Raw genomic sequence first — 19644 nt, forward strand, 5'->3', positions numbered from 1 at the left:
CCCCAGCTAACATAGTCAGTGGTCAGGGATGATGAGAGTTGAAGTCAAGCAACATGAGGAGGCCACAGGTTTCCCAACCCTATTCTAGAAATATAGAAACATCTCTCACACTAAGTATCTCCAAATGCCCTTGCCCCTTGAGAGAACATCCATTCTGCAAATCCTTTCTTCATCCAGTGACCTCATGCCTCTGTGACCTCATGCTACTATGGTAACCACTTTCAGTTCTGCAGGGGAGAACAGTTGACTTCATCTCCATGAGTCTCATTCATTTGATGGAAAGACAAAGGAGAAGATCAAGGGAGCCTTTGGCTTCTCTAAGAAGTGTAAAGGGAATTCAGATCTGATCAGAGTGATATAAGACTATTTTTTGTGGGACAATGCAGAAAGGGATTTCTACAGAAAAGGTTGAAGGCCCAACGTCCTCTGAAGAAAATATTGTAGGACTCAGGGCTTCTATCTCAACTCTACTGGTGAGTTCCCCTCCATTAGCATAATGAGGACCAATTGGGAGAGCTGGTGAAGGGGAAATCATGATAAGGCATGATAACAGTCTTCAAATATCTGAAGGGGTGTCATGCAAGAAGATGGATCAAGCTGTGTTCTGTGGTGCTGCAGATGGAACCAAGGGGTGGGAATGGCATGGAAGCATATTTTGGGTAAACATCAAGAGAAACTTCCCTGACAATTGGCCAGAGATGCCCAGCAAGATGTTGTCTACCCATGGTGTAAACTATAATAAGCCAAATGGACCAGTAGTCCGACTCAGTGCAAGTATATGTAATGGTGATGGTGCCAGCAAGGGCTTCCTGTTTGGTGTTGACACACCCCCCTTCCTATTTGTGTGTTCACCTGTTGAATTTGCATTGTCATCATGGGAAGCCTTGCAAATACCCAAGGCTATCAATTTATCAGTAGGTATAAATGTAGCATTCTCTCCTAGCAGACTTTGGCCAGCTCTCAATTTCCCCGTCAATGATTTTTCGACCCAAAGAGATTCCTGTGCCTTGAAAATCCCATAATTTCTTTTTCAATTCCATAGGCCACAGAGCTTCTGTGATTCTGATGAGATTTGCTTAAATGGCCCCCTCTGCCCGGTGCCATTGATTTTATTTCCTCAGTCCCTCTCATCAGGTTGTTTGTAACTAATTATACATTAAGTCTTGAAGCTCCTTTGTAACTAAACCTAAGTACAAATATCCCAGCTCAGGTTTCCCAATTGGAAAATGTACCATTTGAGAAGGAAGTGAGAAGAGATATATATGCACACAACGTTTATATACTATTTGACTGTAATAAAACCTCAGAGCAGTCATATAAACATTTTGTTTGTTTGTTTGTTTGTTTGATATACCACCCTTTATCCAAACATCCCAGCGGAGTGTACAAAATTAGGATCATAATTTACACAGCATAATAAAAACATAATACACCTAATACAGCATAATAAAATAATAATAATAACAGGCCCTCCACACCACATTTAACAAGCCATAGATTATTTAATGGCTGAAGACCTGGGTAAACAGGAATGCTTTCACCCGGCACCTAAAGAGAGGTAATTATGGCACCAGAATAGCCTCTCTGGGGAGAGCATTCCATAGACAGGCAGCCACCACAGAAAAGGCCCGTTCTCGTGTTGTCACCCTCCAAACCTTGAATGACAAGCGCAGGGTCCTGGTTCGTTCATATAGGAAGAGGCAGTCCTTAAGGTATTGAGGTCCTGAGCCATGTAAGCCTTTATAGGTTAGCACCGGCTCTTTGAACTGGGCCTGGAAACTTATTGGCAGCCAATGCAGTCAGGCCAGGTTCAGTGTGATATGTTCAAACCATGTTGCTCTGTTGAGCAACCTGGCTGTCAAATTTTGCAGCAGCTGCAGTTTCTGAACCATCCTCAGAGGCAGCCCCAAATATAACACACTGCAGTAATCCAACCTAGAGGTTACCAGAGCGTAGGCCACAGAAGGTAGGCTATCTCTGTCCGGATAGCGGCGTAGCTGGGCCACCAGCTGAAGCTGACAGAAGGCACTCCATGCCCCTGAGGTCACTTGGGCCTCTAGTGACAGTAATAGATCCAGGAACACACTCAAGCTATGTACCTTCTCCTTAAGAGGGAGTGTAACCCCCCTCAAGGGTGGGCAACCTGTCAGGATGCTGTCAGCGGCTCCCGGCTGGTTGCCCAGGAAAGTGTAAAGACAAGGAACATTTTCTTACCACCCTTTTTTATTTCAATTTACAGGGAGAGGCTATAGAACCCAGCCTCTTAGATAATGGCATTGTCCCGAGTGAATTTCCACCCCTGTCTCTCCCACTTCCTCATTCATCACTTCTATGGGTGCTGCTATGTGCCCTCTGTCTTTGAGCTCTTTGCTCTCCTACTTTTAAGGCTCGCCAGGTTCTGGGAGATGGAGGGTCTGGGGTGCTTTCTAATGACAACGTGTGAGCTGGGTTTTGTTCTGGCTCTCACATGATTTCCCAACTTTCCCCCTCATCTCCCTCTGAGCTACCTCAAACCCCTGTTGTCAATCTATACTGTCTTCCTCTTTCTCCTCCCTGGAAGGGTCAGGATGGGGAGGTGGTCTCTGCCATTCCTCCTCTGCCCAGTCCCTGACAATCTGGTCTAAGGAGCCACCTACTAACAGTGCCTCTGTCTTATTTGATTTAAGTTTCAGTTTGTTGGCTCTCATTCAGTCCATTACCTGAGGCAAGACAGCAGTCCAGCACATCTACTGCCTCACCTGCAGATGTAAAGGAGAAGCAGAGTTGTGTGTCATCAGCACACTGCTGACAACATACTCCCAAACTCTGGATGACTCCACTCAGAGGCTTCATATAGACATTAAACCACGTGGGGAATAAAATATATTTGAGGCTATTATATGACTCCACAGCAAACTTTTTCTTTGACAGTTTTGCAGTGCACTGTAGAAAATGACACGGCCCATTTGGAACGCTGAAAGCTTTTGCAATACCCTTAGATCGGTCAATGAATGGTGAGGATCACCCTGTGGAAGGATTTAAAGCAATGCTCAAGGCAAGAATGGTTTGTGTGGCCACATATGAATTGCCACAAAAAGTGGACACAAATTGGCATACAATTTGCATTTGTGAATTTTATATGCCTCTACACAAGTTATAGCTGAATAAGTACAATAAGTCCCCTGTCAGGTTTTACACTGTAGGTTTTAAATCTGTATTTTACCTGCCCTAATTTAACAGAAGCCATATGCCACATACTCCACAGAAAGCCTCTAAGCAGTTTACCAAGAACAATTCAAATATTCATTAAAAAAAAATACTGATAAAAGCAAGCGCTAAAAACAAATGGGCATAAAATGCCCGTGTGTGTTTGAATATTTGTTAATTTAACAGATTCCTTCTGAAAAGGATATAAATGCCAGGTAATGTCTTTTAATTGTGTTTATCTTAGTCTGCTAGAAACCATTTATTTATCATTTATTTATTTATATTTCGGTTTTAATGCACGGAATCGAGAATTTAAAAAATTGCAATACAACAGCTGCAAAACAAATAGAGAACTCTTTCACACAGATAATTGTCCTCTCTTAAGTAGGACACATGGCCACCTATGCAGCACACCTTCTAATACGTCACACTCTCTTAACATCCTTCTCATCCTAAGAATTTTTGTCCAAACCCTTCTTTCCGTGACATATAATTGCTGTCTTCAGTGCCAGTTCCTCCCAGCAACATCCTCAGGCAATGGCAACATGTGGGACCATGAATTAACCCTGGGTGGTGAAATACCATTTTAATTCTGCAGTGTCCCCAATGTAGCATTGCTCCAAGGCACTGCGAGAAATTGAAATGCTAGGAACAATGGGGAGCTGCCATTTTAATTTCCCACAATGACCCCTATTCCCCACACAGAGCTACCTCTGGCATTGCTCACCCATTCTGGAAACTGTAGCTCTGTGCAAGACTATGGGGAGTCTCCTAGCGACTCTCAGCACTCTTAAACTGCATCTCTCAGATTTATTTGTCAGAAGCTGTGACTTTTTACAGTGGCATCATAGCACTTTAATTGTATGATTAGAAGGTGGCTGTAGACACCAGGGGGAGGTGAGCTTTTTTTATTCTCTTTTGATATATATCTATTTGCTGTTTTACTGGGTAAACCTCCCCCGAAAGGCAACAATTTGAAACACGCAAGTGGGTTTGAAAAGAACATTGCTGCTGTTTCCTCAGTGGAAGGAAGGAAAAAAATCTTGGATTGGAGTTACTGTATTTTTCGCTCTATAAGACGCACCAGACCACAAGACGCACCTAGTTTTTGGAGGAGGAAAACAAGAAAAAAAAATATTCTGAATCTCAGAAGCCAGAACAGCAAGAGGGATCGCTGCGCAGTGAAAGCAGCAATCCCTCTTGCTGTTCTGGCTTCTGGGATAGCTGCACAGCCTGCATTTGCTCCATAAGACACACACACATTTCCCCTTACTTTTTAGGAGGGAAAAAGTGAGTTATAGAGCAAAAAATACGGTACTTTGTCCTTGGGAGTTGGGAGATGGTGCAAGACTATGGAGGAGTATTCTGGACAGCTGCCCAGAGCAAATGGTGTCTTTTTGTCTGGGATCTGGCATATTATGGCTCATGTTGGCAGAAACCAAAAATGGAATTGCTGGAAGTGGACAATATTAGGGGAAAATGTTTCACCAGAATTATGAAGACCAGTGGTTGCACACTTAAATGAAAACTAAGCGAAGGATTGACATCAGAATGGTTTATTGACTAATTAAGACTAATTAAGAAATGCAATGTGATATTAGATTATTAGCATTCCGTGAAATTCAGGGCATGGGAAGTCACCTAAAGATATATAATTTGGCAATATATTTGGCTTTTCTTTTCTTTTCTTTTTTGGTTGTATTGTATTTTGGAATGTTATAGTCTTGTTTTTATTGGATTATTAAATTGGAAAACTCAATAAAATATTATGTTTTAAAAAGAAAGAATGTGGCTGTACACACCTTTTGCATTGCATCCTGGTTAACGGCAATCCCTTGACTTTGTTTCCAGAGTATGAAGAAGTTGCCCATTGACAGTTCAGAATGGGAAAGTTATTTTGATGAGAGCGGCCAGTTACTCAAGTCAAAAGAGTTCATTTCAGCCAAAATCCTGGAGAGGGTGAGTGGTAGCTGGGAACCTCTGCTTGTAGTGTGTGTGTGTGTGTGTGTGTGTGTGTGTGTGTGCGCGCGCGCGCGCATAGTGTTTTTTATTTGCACTGTGGGCTTAGTTGAGTTTCATTTCTCATTTTATTTGCACACCACTTGGAGAGCTTTTTTTTATCAAGTAAGTGGACGCGGGTGGCACTGTGGGTTAAACCACAGAGCCTAGGACTTGCCAATCAGAAGGTCGGCAGTTCGAATCCCTGCGACGGGGTGAGCTCCCATTGCTCGGTCCCTGCTCCTGCCAACCTAGCAGTTCGAAAGCATGTCAAAGTACAAGTAGATAAATAGGTACCGCTCCGGTGGGAAGGTAAACGGTGTTTCCGTGCGCTGCTCTGGTTCGCCAGAAGCGGCTTTGTCATGCTGGCCACATGACCCGGGAGCTGTACGTCGGATCCCTCGGCCAATAAAGCGAGATGAGCGCCGCAACCCCAGAGTCGGTCATGACTGGACCTAATGGTCAGGGGTCCCCCTTTACCTAAGTAGTTTATAAATCTTCTAAATAAATAAAGATACAAGACGGCAGTTTCGTATGCGCAATGTATGCAGACTGGAGGTGATGAGGCAGTTTCCATTCTCATGGTTGTTGCTATCATTTGCCATTTTTTACATGCAATATTAGATCTAAATGTTCCCTTGCAATGCTGATGGTGTGCCCTTTCTCTTGGAAGCTGCTGTTTTTACTCTGGGCCAATATGGGGCATCGGTTAGCATGTTGAATAGCAGCTGGGAAGGCCTGGGTTGAAATTCCCACTTAGCAATGAAGCTCTCACTGGGTGACATTGGGCCCGTCACATTCTCTCAGCCAAACCTACCTCACAGGGCTCTTAGGAAGATAAAGGGGGGAACCATGTACACACACAGTGTTGAGTTTCTTGAAGGAAATCTAGGATAAAAAAAAGTCACACTCCCCATTGCATCCAGCCAAACAGCATCAAAAGTTTTTAATCATGGAGAGAAAAGAATAAAATTAATTTAATTCAGGGGAGGGTTCTGGAAGAGACCTGAGAGGACGAACTCTAGAGTGGCCACTCAAGATGGGTGGGGTATTAATTAATTAATTAATTAATTAATTAATTAATTAATTATATTCTAATAATAATAATAATAATAATAATAATAATAATAATAATACAAAAACAAACAATGATACATCCAAATAGTGGTATAATATCATGTGCATATCTAGCACAGGTTCATTTTCTTACAAATTTGAAATAACTCCAAACAGACCTAAAATCAAAGGTCTATCTCTCCACCCAACCTCCATTAGCCTGGAGCTGTTTTGTCTTCAGGAGAGACTTCATTAGCACACCTTTGTCTTCGGTGGCTTTCAGAGAAAGAAACACTCTTCAAAATGACAATTTGCAACTGAAGAACCCTCTCACATGATCTAAAGTTAAGCACCACGAGAGAGGTAGCAGAGCAGATACATTAACAGTTTATCTGAAGAAGTGTGCATGCACACGAAAGCTCATACCAAGAACTAACTTAGTTGGTCTTTAAGGTGCTACTGGAAGGAATTTTTTTTGTTTTAACAGTTTATTAGTAACTGATAAGGTTCCCGGAGAGCTGCTCTTAGATTCAATGGAATTTTCCATGTTAAACTTTCAGCAATACACATTCAAACACATTTCCCATTTCAGTGTCAATTAAACATTTAAGACTGGGAAAATGTGAACCGCAGAGAACTGAAACTGTCAGACTTCTCCATCTCTACCTTTTGGACTGCTCAGTCACCCTCAAGGCCTGTACTACTCTGTCTTCTTCAGGTTCTTGATCTTTAAACCAGACTTGGACCAACCAACCAAGTTGTGCTCAGTAAAGCAGACTCCCAAAGCACACACAAATACCCCCCATAGCCTGCTACAGCCCTGCATTTATTTATTTATTTATTTTATTTTGCAAACATTCAGAATAATACTCAGAAGGAAGGTAAAACATATAATGAAGCTGACATGGGAGAGTGGAGTGGTTTCCTGGGAGTATTGTTACATGATTCATCGCTTCAGATTTTTTCTGTAAGGAGGGGAAATAAGCCTTTTAGAGGCATCACTGGGGCAAGGACACGATGGCCTTGTTTCTACATCCCTGAATGGCCGAGTGGGACTAAGCTGTCTATGAGCATCTAATACATGTGAAAGATTTGTGACTTTCCTTCCGCTAGCTCATTTAGCACATCTCCAGAGCCAAGGTGAGGTTGCCATAGTAATCAGAAGCCCCGGCAGCTTCGGGAAAGGATTCTTCTCCAGGGAAGTTTCTTTTCGTGGCAATGGAAGCGGTCTTGCCCAGCAGATGTAGGTTTGGGGTCAGAAGGATTTTCCGTTCACTGGCGTTCCAGCAGAACCTAGAGAGAACTGGAGAAATCCACCTTGGGGGATGATAATCATCAGTGTTGCAGAGCTGCCAACCAATTAAACTTGGATTAAACAGCTACATTTTAAACCAACTAAACAACATGTGGGAGTTGCAGCAAAATGTTGTAGTGTAGAGTGCTCCTTTTTTAGGATTCCTGCCATTCACTCCCATTTCCCCCCACCACCACATTTTCTTCCCCATCCCAACAGTCAGTCAACCTTCCTTGCCCACTGAGTATGCTCATTCATCATTAGACTTGGGTTTTGGGGGGAGGGGTTCCCCTCCCCTTATGTTCCCCCGGCACAGTAATGTTTCTTTCTACTTCAAAAAAGCTTTTGTTTCCTGAAGCCCTCTTGTTCATGGGTGATTTCCCTCTTGTTCATGGGTGATACTGTTTTGCCTACATAAACTATGGCACTCATAGTCTAACCCATGGGTACGCAAACTAAGGCCTGGGGCCGGATTCGGCCCAATTGCCTTCTAAATCCGGCCCACAGAAAGTCCGGGAATCAGTGTATTTTTACATGAGTAGAATGTGTCCTTTTATTTAGAATGCATCTCTGGGTTATTTGTGGGGCATAGGAATTCGTTCATTATTATTTTTTCAAAATATAGTCCGCCCCCCCCCCCACAAGGTCTGAGGGACAGTGGACCAGTCCCCTGCTGAAAAAGTTTGCTGACCCCTGGTCTAAACTTTGGAAATATGAGAAATCATCATGCAGACGCTCCACAAACGTTTTAAGCAGGATGAATCTTGTTCACAGGCACACAGTGTAAACCATGGATGGTTCTTTCACATGTGGTGGACTTGTAAAAGGGTCAAAGAGTATTGGGAAATAATCCATAATGAATTGAAAAAAAAATGTTTAAAAGTACATTTCCCCCCCCCCAAAAAAAACCCAAAAAAGAAAACAGAGTCCTTTTTGTGGGGATAATCCAGACGGAAATTCACAGGAGCCAAAAAAGATTATTTATGTATGCCACTACTGTGGCCCATGTTTTGTTAGCCCAAAAATGAAAATCGAGCAGGGTCCCAACCAAAGAAGAGTAGCAACTTAAGCTGACAGAATATGCACAACTTGCAAACTTAACATAAAGAATAAGAGAACAAGAAGAACATACGTTTAGAGAAGATTAGAAAATCTTTATTGAATACATGGGGGGGAAATTGTGTACACCTGAAAATGTTGGCAGCATTAAGATAATTTAATGTAAGTGTAAATAAGTTTTGATGAATGTAATACAGTGGTACCTTAGGTTACAGACGCTTCAGGTTACAGATGCTTCAGGTTACAGACTCCGCTAACCCAGAAATAGTATCTCGGGTTAAGAACTTTGCTTCAGGATGAGAACAGAAATCGTGCAGCGGCAGTGCAGCGGCAGCGGGAGGCCCCATTAGCTAAAGTGGTACCTCAGGTTAAGAACAGTTTCAGGTTAAGAATGGACCTCCAGAACTAATTAAGTTCTTAACCAGAGGTACCACTGTAATGGAATATTGAATGGTTTAGTTTTTGTAAAATATGCAGGGATTTAAGATATGTAAAATGAACCATGGAAAGAGAAGGGAAGCCATTGATATTTTAAGGATGTTTAAATGGGTATTTTAAATTGTAAAACAGAAAAGATAATAAAAATGAGAGAGAGAGAGAGAGAGAGAGAGAGAGAGAGAGAGAGAGAGAGAGAACCATGGATGGTTGTTGAACTCCTTCAGCTCCTCTCATCTCTGCCCGTGACCCCTGGTTGTGGCTCATGGGGCTGAATTCCAACAGCATCTGGAGAACCCTAGGTGTGGTCAAAACCTTTGCAATCCAACCCTCTACACATTGCCTTGAAATAATTCACATTAAAGACAGTGAGATGTGCTTCCAAGTAAGTGCTTTCTACATGTTGTTGGACTTCAGCTCCCATAAAGTCCAGCCAGCATAAGCCAATGGCCAGGAACGATGGGAGATCCAACAGTGTAATCTCCAACCAATCCATCTGCCAATTAATCCGATGAAAAGCTGGAACATTTTGCATCTCCCTATCACGTCTTTGGCAAATTAGTTTCACCCATCATGCAAGGGGTTTTTCAAGCAGTCTACATGTTCTAAAGTTGTTTCTTCAGTTGGTGAGAAGTGCTTTTCCACCTTCACTGGAGGGAAGGAGACAGCCACCAAAGCCCAGATGAACCCAGGAAAACCTAGCACTTCTGAAGAGAGCTGTGAAAATGTTCTCTCTCCCCCCTCAAGAGCTCCACAGTCTGTCATAAATGTTAGTCTTTGCCTTGATAAATTTAGCCAGTGCCATGACCTTGGCAGATCCCATTTGTCTCTCGTGTAATTTTATCAAAATTGGCAAGTTATTCCACATCTGCATGCTTTTCCCTTCTCATCTAAACCACAGCATCTGTCTTTGGGACTTGGAGAGTGCTTATTCTCAACCTCTGAACTTGTTGCTTTTCTACCTGGAAAAGCAGTTTGATTGCCACTGATTGCTTACTCAAGTTTAATTATTCTCTAGCGCTTTTAATTTGGCTTCGGGTGAAAGTACTCTATTGGTTAGTTTCTGCCGGCATCAAAACACAGCTAAGCTGTTGAGGGTATGGATGCAAGAAGGCATCATTTTCCATTCCACCCTTTATTCAGCACATGCAGCACTGTTTCCATTCCACTGCAGTTCACCTTTCACTGGAAAGGACGTTATTTTTTCACCGTCTGCTATGGCGCAATTTACACAACATAATTTACATTGTTATTTTATTATTCCAACTCATTCATGTCAGTGCAAAGGAAACACAATGCAGAGGGTGGGCAGGATGTAATCATTTGCAGACTGAACGCAACAACAGTGAATACCCAAGGTATTGGCTGGGTTGATTTATATTCCAAATAAAGGACAAATAAATGAACATTGACAATTTCTCCTCTTGTTTCTGTTTTCGTTGGAATTCTCTGACATTTCATCCCAGTGAAATGGGGGGATCCAGCTGTAGTCTCAGACTATGAAGCTGTTCCTTCAGGGGGAATGCAAGCCCTCCCAGGATAGGACATCCACCTAATTTTTGGAGCTACCTCAACCACAACACCTCTGTCTTATCAGGATTCAGCCTCTTACATAGCCTTTCACTTCTTGCCTAGACTATAGACCAGGCACCCCCAAACTCAGCCCTCCAGATGTTTGGGGACTACAATTCCCATCATCCCTGACCACTGGTCCTGCTAGCTAGGGATGATGGGAGTTGTAGTCCCAAAACACCTGGAGGGCCGAGTTTGGGGATGCCTGCTATAGACCCTTGTGGTTGGTGGGGGGTGAGGGAGATGGATGAGTAAGCTACCTGATTCACCTTTTTTGGCCTCACCCCCTCCTTTTGTTGTTGTTGCAGGGTTTGGATCCCTCTGTGAGATCAGAAGCATGGAAGTTTCTCACAGGCTATTACTCCTGGAGGAGTTCCTGTGACGAGAGACTGACAGTTGACAGCATGAGGCGGTGTGTGGATAATGTCAACATACAGTTTAGTCACTAAATGGCACTAGGCTTAGTTGTGGCTGGGTGGAGGCAGGAGCTTCCTGTGGCTGTTGTCTCCTCCCTGGAAGGAGACTATAAAGTTCTTGTACAGAGTCCTGTCTTAGATGACAGTAAGAACATGAAACAGGTCTGTTCTTCTCCCACCACATACACACACAAATGCACACATGCACACACACATGTAGCACAGATCGGTCCATTAGGGCAAATGGAGCAATGTCTCACTCTTCCCTCAGCCACGCCCACCAGCCTGTCTTCTTAGCTACAGCCAATCAGGGTGTGGCTCTGCCTGTCCTTGGCTCTGGCTCCACTTACCATTGGTCTCCCTGCCTTCTGCCCCACCAATCAATGGGCACCAGCCACTGCTGCACATATGAGCTTGGGGCAGTCCTGAAAAGAACTTCGCATCAACTAAAATCCAAAATATCCCACGAGCAATAAAATCAGAGAGCATGCTGAGTTGTATGCAGAATCGTACAATTGTGGAGTTGGAAGGGCCCCTGCAATACAATTGCCTGCAATGCAGCAATCTCAACTAAAGCATCCAGATCGACTCCTTTCCTAAGGAGTGTTGCATTCAGTTTGACAAACCTTTGTACAGGGGAGGAATGTGTCTGCTTTTGAAAGTTTTAAGGCCCTGGGGGAAAGAGGTGCACCTATGATGATCGTCCAGCCTCCTGTTCTGCCCATAGCTGTCAACCGTCCCTTATTTGGCGGGAAAGTCCCTTATCCCAGCACCGTGTCCTGCTGCTGTCCCTTATTGATGATGTCCCTTAAATTTCCCGGGTTTCAAAGGAAGCAGCTCCTCTCCCTCCCTGCCTGCCGGCCAGGGAGGAGGGAGGCTCCAACTGTGTTGCTTGGCTGCGTTGCTCACCCAATAAGGAGTCTAAGAACGACTGGGGGGTGGAGCATGCATGCCTTGAGCCGATCAAATTGGCCACATTGCCTGGGGACTCACCTTTGCTCAGCGCTTCCCAGCAGAGAGGTGATGGTGGTTTTCCTTGCTGCATCCCCTTTGCCAGGTTGCTGCGCTCTGGGAACCACCGCTTGAGGCTTTGTTTGGCTGCTGGCTGGGCTTTCTGCCTTTGGCTTGGAGGGGCTCAGAAGTTGAACATACCTGTGCTCTGAAAATCCCTTATTTTGGCTACTGATCCCTTATTTTCGAGGCTGCTGGTCCCTTATTTTCAAATCTGTAAGTTGACAGCTATGGTTCTGTCCCTGTTGCTGCCTTTGCCCACAGGAGGCCAAAGAAGTATGTCTTGGGAAAACAGATGAAGGAACAAGCAAACCCAGTGGCAGCACTTAATTCACCAAGGCGGTGGCAGAAGTCCCAGCTGCAGGTCTGGCTGATAGTGGCAGCCTTTTTAATATCCCCACAATGCCCCCACAACATCACTTCAATCTGGGCAGTGTAGGAAATTCAAACAGAGGAGGGGTCCACCAGAGGGCACTGGGTTATATTCTGTTCTGTGCAGTGACTATTTCCTCCCTTCCTTGCAGGAAAAGTTACGAATCTTTGTGCAACATGTGTGAAAAGATCCAACCTCTGCTGGAGACTGAGCACAGGGATTTCATGGAGGTGCGAAACATCATCAGTGAGTAGTCAGGAAGGCAGCGATCAAAATGAAGAGAGCTTTCACAATAAATAGGATCTGGGTTTTTACCTAGGTGGCTTAAATGGACACAGGAAACTGACTGATCCTAGGTTAAACCATTGCTCCATCTAGGCTGGGGGTAATGAACATGATGCCCTCCAATCCAGATGTTGTTGAACTCCAAATCCCATCAGCCTTAGCCAATAGTCAGGGATGATGGGAGTGGTGGTCAGCAAGATATGGCAGGCATCCTTTGCCTACCCCAAATCTAGCCCAATGTTTTATCGTGTTTTTAATATTCTGTTGGGAGCTGCCCAGAGTGCCTGGGGAAACCCAGCCAGATGGGCGGGGTATAGATAATAAATTGATGATGATGATGATGATGATGATGATGATGATGATGATGATGTTATTTGACTGGCAGCAACTCTTTGGCAGAGGTCTTTCTCATGACCTGCTATCTGAACCTTTCTAACTGGAGCTGCTGGAGACTGACCCCCTAGACAAAGTACAGATTCTACCACTGAACTATGGCTCTTCCCCAGCCACATCTCTTGTAGGTCTAGCATAAACATGCTTTTATTTACCCTTGTCTTTGTTTTGAAAGCTTTCTAAGAAAGGTCTGTTAAATTGGAAAGTATCTCTGGCCACCTCCAACCACCTAATCCTGGGGCAGCTGCCATGGGGCCATCTCAATGTTTTGCAGTGCAACTCACATCCCTAACCATTGGCCATGCTGGCTGGGACTGATGGGTTTGGAGTCTAACAACATCTGGAGGGCCACAGGCTCACCACCATGATTGGTTGTCTCTGGCTTGAAAAGAGACCTCGTTTCTACAGGATTACAGCCTTATTAGTAATGAAGAATTGTGTTACTGAATGCACCGTTAACTCTGAGTGGTCTGATAATTCTTTTCACCATCAGCACACCAGTGCTAAACTATGGAGAGAAGACAATCCTTTCTGTGTTCATGGTGAAGTCATCTTCATTGTAGATTCAGTGGTTTCCCTCACCACAGGAACACACTTTGCCTTAGTTTGCATGGCTTAGTGCGAATGTGTGGTCTCCCAGAGTCGTACCAAGTTGCTGTTTCTTGAGTCCTCCCATTGTCTTTTTGTGCGCTAACCCACAGTTTGGCTTAGCACATTGTCCAAACGGCTATGGCTTAGCCATTGTTTGTCTTAGCCTCTCCTCTGGATTGGGTTATTGAAATGAATTTTTGAAATAAAAATCTGTTTAGATAAAAACTATTTTTTAAAATTGTGAATAAGTTTGAGAATACAAGACGTAAGGTCACAGGAATCACAAAAAGCAATTGATAAGCATAAAAAGTGATTTACAAGGAACAGTTTACGACTACATATGACGTGAACATACACACACACACACACACATGAATGATGGCTACTGTAGCGTGACAATTTCAGTTTTTTCAAACACTTCAAATATTACATAAGATCTGCTGGATTGCATCCAATTTCATACTTCATCAGAAAGAAAATGGGTAATTTCTTGCAGTTGTCAGCTGTAGATCCCCCTAAAGCCGATTATTTGATTTTTCCAAATTGTATCTTGTTCAGCCAGTATGGTTCTTCTAAAACAGGTATGTTCAACCTTTTCAGACCCAGGACCCCTTTCTGAAACCTTTACCCTATACAGTGGTACCTCGGATTAAGCACTTAATTCGTTCTGGAGGTCCGTTCTTAACCTGAAACTGTTCTTAACCTGAGGTACCACCCTAGCTAATGGGGCCTCCCGCTGCTGCCGCACCGCTGGAGCACAATTTCTGTTCTCATCCTGAAGCAAAGTTCTTAACCCGAGGTACTATTTCTGGGTGAGCAGAGTCTGTAACCTGAAGCGTCTGTAACCCGAGGTACCACTGTATTTGCCTGGTGGTTGAGCTCCTGCTGTGACCCACCTTTGATCAGACATGACCGACTGGTTGAAGACCAGTCTTCCACAATACCTTAAATCATTGGAGCTCTGCTACAAATACTTTAATACAAATATAGCATTGCCAAATTTGCAAAGGAGTGGTTGTGTCTTGCAGAAGGTCCCAGGTTCAATCTCAGTGGGGCTGAGAGAAACCCCTGCTTGAAAACCCCAGAGAATTGCTGCTGGTTGCTGTAGTCAGTACTGAGCTAGATGGAGCAATGATCTGACTCAGTATAACACAGCTTTCTGTGTTCCTATGGTGTTCAAAACATGTGGCTGCTGCTCACATGATATTTCGCACATGAGTATCAGCAGTGTGGCTTTGTCTCTTTTCTCCCTCACTCTTGGGCTACTTCTCCTTTGTTGTTTTGTGTGCATAAGGCTGTTTCGCTTGCCCATACCTGAAATAGAGCACCCTGAGCTTGTTAAGAGGCAGGAAAGGGTTAACAAAATCTGATTATACAAATGTAATGCACACACAAGGGACGCGGGTGGTGATGTGGTCTAAACCACTAAGCCTAGGGCTTGCCGATCAGAAGGTAGGCAGTTTGAATCCCCGCAATGGGGTGAGCTCCTGTTGCTCGGTCCCTGCTCCTGCCCAACTAGCAGTTTGAAAGCACATCAAAGTTCAAGTAGATAAATAGGTATCACTCCAGCGGGAAGGTAAATGGCATTTTCGTGCACTGCTCTCGTTCACCAGAAGTGGCTTAGTCATGTGGCCACATGACCCGGAAGCTGTACGCCAGCTCCCTTGGCCACTAAAGCGATCTGAGTGCCTTAGACTGGACTGTTACCTTTTTAATGCATACATATGTGAGATGAGAGAGAGGCTCCACCTACACTGTCCATTTAAAGCAGTATTGTACCACTTTAAACAAGCATGGCTCCCCCCACCACAAAAAACTCTGGGAACTGCAGTTCGTTCAGGGTGCTGAGCGTGGTTAGGAGACTCCCCATAGTCTTCTCACAAAACTACAGTTCTCAGAGTGGTTTGACCGTCAATCCCCTCTTCCCAGGGAATTGTAGCTCTGTAAGGGAAATAGGGACGCAGGTGGCGCTGTGGGTTAAAGCCTCAGCACCTAGGACTTGCCAATCGAAAGGTCGGCGGTTCGAATCCCCGTGGCGGGGTGCGCTCCTGTCGTTCGGTCCCAGCTCCTGCCAACCTAGCAGTTCGAAAGCACCCCCGGGTGCAAGTAGATAAATAGGGACTGTTACTAGCGGGAAGGTAAACGGTGTTTCCGTGTGCGGCTCTGGCTCGCCAGAGCAGCGATGTCACGCTGGCCACGTGACCCGGAAGTGTCTCCGGACAGCACTGGCCCCCGGCCTCTTGAGTGAGATGGGCGCACAACCCTAGAGTCTGGCAAGACTGGCCCATACGGGCAGGGGAACCTTTACCTTTTAAGGGAAATAGGACGTGTCTGGGACGCGGGTGGCGCTGTGGGTAAAAGCCTCAGCGCCTAGGGCTTGCCGATCGAGAGGTCGGCGGTTCGAATCCCCATGGCGGGGTGCGCTCCCGCTGCTCGGTCCCAGCGCCTGCCAACCTAGCAGTTCGAAAGCACTCCCGGGTGCAAGTAGATAAATAGGGACCGCTTACTGGCGGGAAGGTAAACGGCGTTTCCGTGTGCGGCTCTGGCTCGCCAGAGCAGCGATGTCACGCTGGCCACGTGACCCGGAAGTGTCTCTGGACAGCGCTGGCCCCCGGCCTCTAGAGTGAGATGGGCGCACAACCCTAGAGTCTGTCAAGACTGGCCCATACGGGCAGGGGTACCTTTACCTTAAGGGAAATAGGGTCTCCTAACAACTCTCAGCTCCCAGGCTTCGTTGGGGTAAGCCATGACTGTTTATATTGGTATGGTACTGCTTTAAATGCATAGTGCAGATGGGGTCAGAGTTAGAAAATGATGTTCCCAAAGTCCAAGGCCACAAAAGCACCAAAGAGTATATTTTCTCACAAATGACAGGAAGGCAGCACGTAAGTGATTATTATGATTATATTCAGATTCCCATGCAAGTGTCTCCCAGTTGTATAACAAAAAGAATATTAAACGATACCGCGGAATTAATGTTACAAATCAATGTAATGGTCATAAATCTGGCCAAGTGAGCCTAGAGAAAGATTTACAGCTTAGGTGGGACCCAGGCGGGACCTTCAGAAGTAATAGATATTCCATCTCGGCCGAGGATTCCTTAAGCAGGTCACATACCCAGGGAAATGTTCCCCTTTATTACTGCCCTTCGTTCTCCCAGGAATTGGTCTAAAATGAAATCATTTCCCACTTTTATAGAAAAAGATAACGTGTTAGATAGCAGTTCCTCAACGATGCGCACTTCAAGGGCACTCGGGGTTTCAAGACATCTCACCTTCACCATTAGATTTTTGAAATTTCCTGTCTTGTTTTAAATCGCCTCACTGCCTTTTATTTTAGATGCCCCCCTTTTTTACAATCAGTTTCTTCACTTGACTATGCACTCTTTAACCTCTAGATGTGTGGATGAATTAGCATACATAAATGAGCGGTTTTCACTTCTCTTGCTCTTCTGAGAAAGACAGCAACTCTATTGGTTGCTAACATATAAATGTAAAGGAACCCCTGACCATTAGGACCAGTCATGACCGACTCTGGGGTTGCGGCGCTCATCTCGCTTTATTGGCCAAGGGAGCTGGCGTATAGCTTCTGGGTCATGTAGCTAGCATGACTAAGCCGCTTCTGGCGAACCAGAGCAGCACATGGAAACACCGTTTACCTTCCCACCGGAGCGGTGCCTATTTATCTACTTGCACTTTGACGTGCTTTCGAACTGCTAGGTTGGCAGGAGTAGGGACCGAACAACAGGAGCTCACCCCGTCACGGGGATTCAAACTGCCGACCTTCTGATCGGCAAGTCCTAGGCTCTGTGGTTTAACCCACAGTGCCACCCTTAGTGGTTGCTGACATAGGTAAAGGTAAAGGTACCCCTGCCCGTATGGGCCAGTCGTGTCCAACTCTAGGGTTGTGTGCCCATCTCACTTAAGAGGCCAGCGTGGGTCACGTGGCCAGCGTGACGAAGCTGCTCTGGCGAGCCGGCACCAGCGCAGCACACGGAAACGTCGTTTACCTTCCTGCTATAAAGCGGTACCTATTTATCTACTTGCACTTAGGGGTGCTTTCGAACTGCTAGGTGGGCAGGGCAGGAGCTGGGACCGAAAGATGGGAGCTCACCCCACCGCGGGGATTCGAACCGCCGACCATGTGATCAGCAAGTCCTAGGCACTGAGGTTTTACCCACAGCGCCACCCGCGTCCCTTCGGTTGCTGACATAGCCATGCGCTAATGTGTCTTTTTTAGCAAACTGACTAACTGGGAATCATGGTGAGGAGGGAGTAGCGAGTTGCAACCCAGCTGGAATGGATCTGGAATGAATCTGCAGTTTTTGCCTGTGTCTGTCTCTGGAAGTAGTGGTAGGGTAAGGGAGAAGGACTTCTGATTGCAGTAGCTGCAGATCCATTCCAGCCTTTTTCTTCACCCTACATCTATCTCTGTTTCATGGCTCTGTCTCTATCAGAGCTCTACTCAACACCTTTCATGGACAGCAGTCTGTGGGGACGAGCAGTGCCAGATTTACATATAAGCTAAACAAGCTATAGCTTAGGGCCCCACTCTCTTGGGAGCGCCAAAAAATTTAAAGGAAAAAAAACCTGGATGTACATTTCCAAAATATAAGCTAAAAAACAAATAAAATAAAACCTACATACAGCAACAGTGTTTTTTGTTGTGTAGGCACCTGTGATGTAAGTAATGCAGTTTAGGGAATACAAATTTCACACTTCTGAAGAAGAAATAGAAAAGGCCATGTTTCTTAGAAACTGTGCCCACTGGCTGAAGAGTGTGCATATTGCCCAGAGAATGCACAAAATGCAGTTGAGATGTGTCATTCCCCAAAGCCTGTTGGAGGTCATGCATAATGGCCAGATGAGGAACAAAATTCAATCAATATATGCATATTACCCCAAGACCTGGTTGGGGATTGTGCATAATGACTGGAGAATGTACTAAAATCTAGTCAATATATGGGCATTTGGAGTTGGAGGTGTATGGAACCCACCAAGACCCAGACCTCACTTGGGTCCATTGTCAATCTGGGAGCCTCCTGAGCAATTGCAACAGCAGGGAGGGCACTCAAAAAAAGGGGGGGACACTGAGAGAAGCTTGCCCTACCCCACAAACAAAAAACAAACTACCCTGGGGCCATTGCTGAAAAGCACAGTAGGTGACATTCATGAAAAGATCCAAAGATTAAAAGGAGACTGTTGGAATGAATTAGGAGAAAGAGGAGATACTAATGTGCAAATGAGATGTTTTAATGCATGCTGTGAGACCAATCAGCAAGTGAATGTACTGCCTGGTTCACTGGCATCTACTACAGCATAAATTATAATGGTTGAGATTGAATCCAGGTCTTTGCTTGCAGCAAGCTGGCAATATCACTCAGAGGGGTTGCAGCACCTTTCTCTCCTTGTACTCTGGCTTGGTTTGTGGCAATAGCTCCATGTGGCCATTTCTTTTTCCACAGAATCTGATGTTCAGAGGCTTTACATCAAAGATGCACAGGGCAACACACTTGTAGACAAGAGCCAGCTGGAAAAGATCCTTCTGCTGAACTATGTGTGCAATGTGAAAGCTGGTAAGCAGATGAACAGAAAATCCCATCATATCTGGCCTTTGTAGAGGTTAATTCTGATGCCATTGCCAACCCACAATATTTTGGTTTTTTCTGGTTTTCCTCCCATTTCCCCCAGACCAGATTTCTGGCATAGACAGTTGTTGTTTAAATACAATTACATTTCCTACTTGTCTCATGGTAGACAGGCAAAGTGCTGTTGATTTTTTTTTTTTTTAAGGCTATTGTACCCTTAGTTTAGGGACGCAGGTGGCACTGTGGGTTAAACGACAGAGCCTAGGATTTACCGATCAGAAGGTCGGCGGTTCGAATCCCCGCAACTGGGTGAGCTCCCATTGCTCTGCCCCAGCTCCTGCCAACCTAGCAGTTCGAAAGCACGTCAAAGTGCAAGTAGATAAATAGG

General features: G+C 44.9%; 1 protein-coding gene across 1 annotated transcript in view; it reads left to right on the plus strand.

Moving 5' to 3' along the window:
* The first annotated feature begins 256 nt into the window (after window positions 1-256).
* Window positions 257-19644, plus strand: part of TBC1D21 (TBC1 domain family member 21) — a 37994-nt gene continuing 18606 nt past the window's right edge. The window contains exons 1-5 of the mRNA XM_028706680.2: window positions 257-473; window positions 5038-5145; window positions 10909-11012; window positions 12552-12646; window positions 19134-19244. Coding sequence (XP_028562513.2) covers window positions 381-473; window positions 5038-5145; window positions 10909-11012; window positions 12552-12646; window positions 19134-19244 — 511 coding nt within the window. The 5' untranslated portion in view covers window positions 257-380. The remainder of the gene's footprint in view (window positions 474-5037; window positions 5146-10908; window positions 11013-12551; window positions 12647-19133; window positions 19245-19644) is intronic.

The sequence above is a fragment of the Podarcis muralis genome, chromosome 14, assembly GCF_964188315.1.
Source record: "Podarcis muralis chromosome 14, rPodMur119.hap1.1, whole genome shotgun sequence".
Lineage (NCBI taxonomy): Eukaryota > Metazoa > Chordata > Lepidosauria > Squamata > Lacertidae > Podarcis > Podarcis muralis.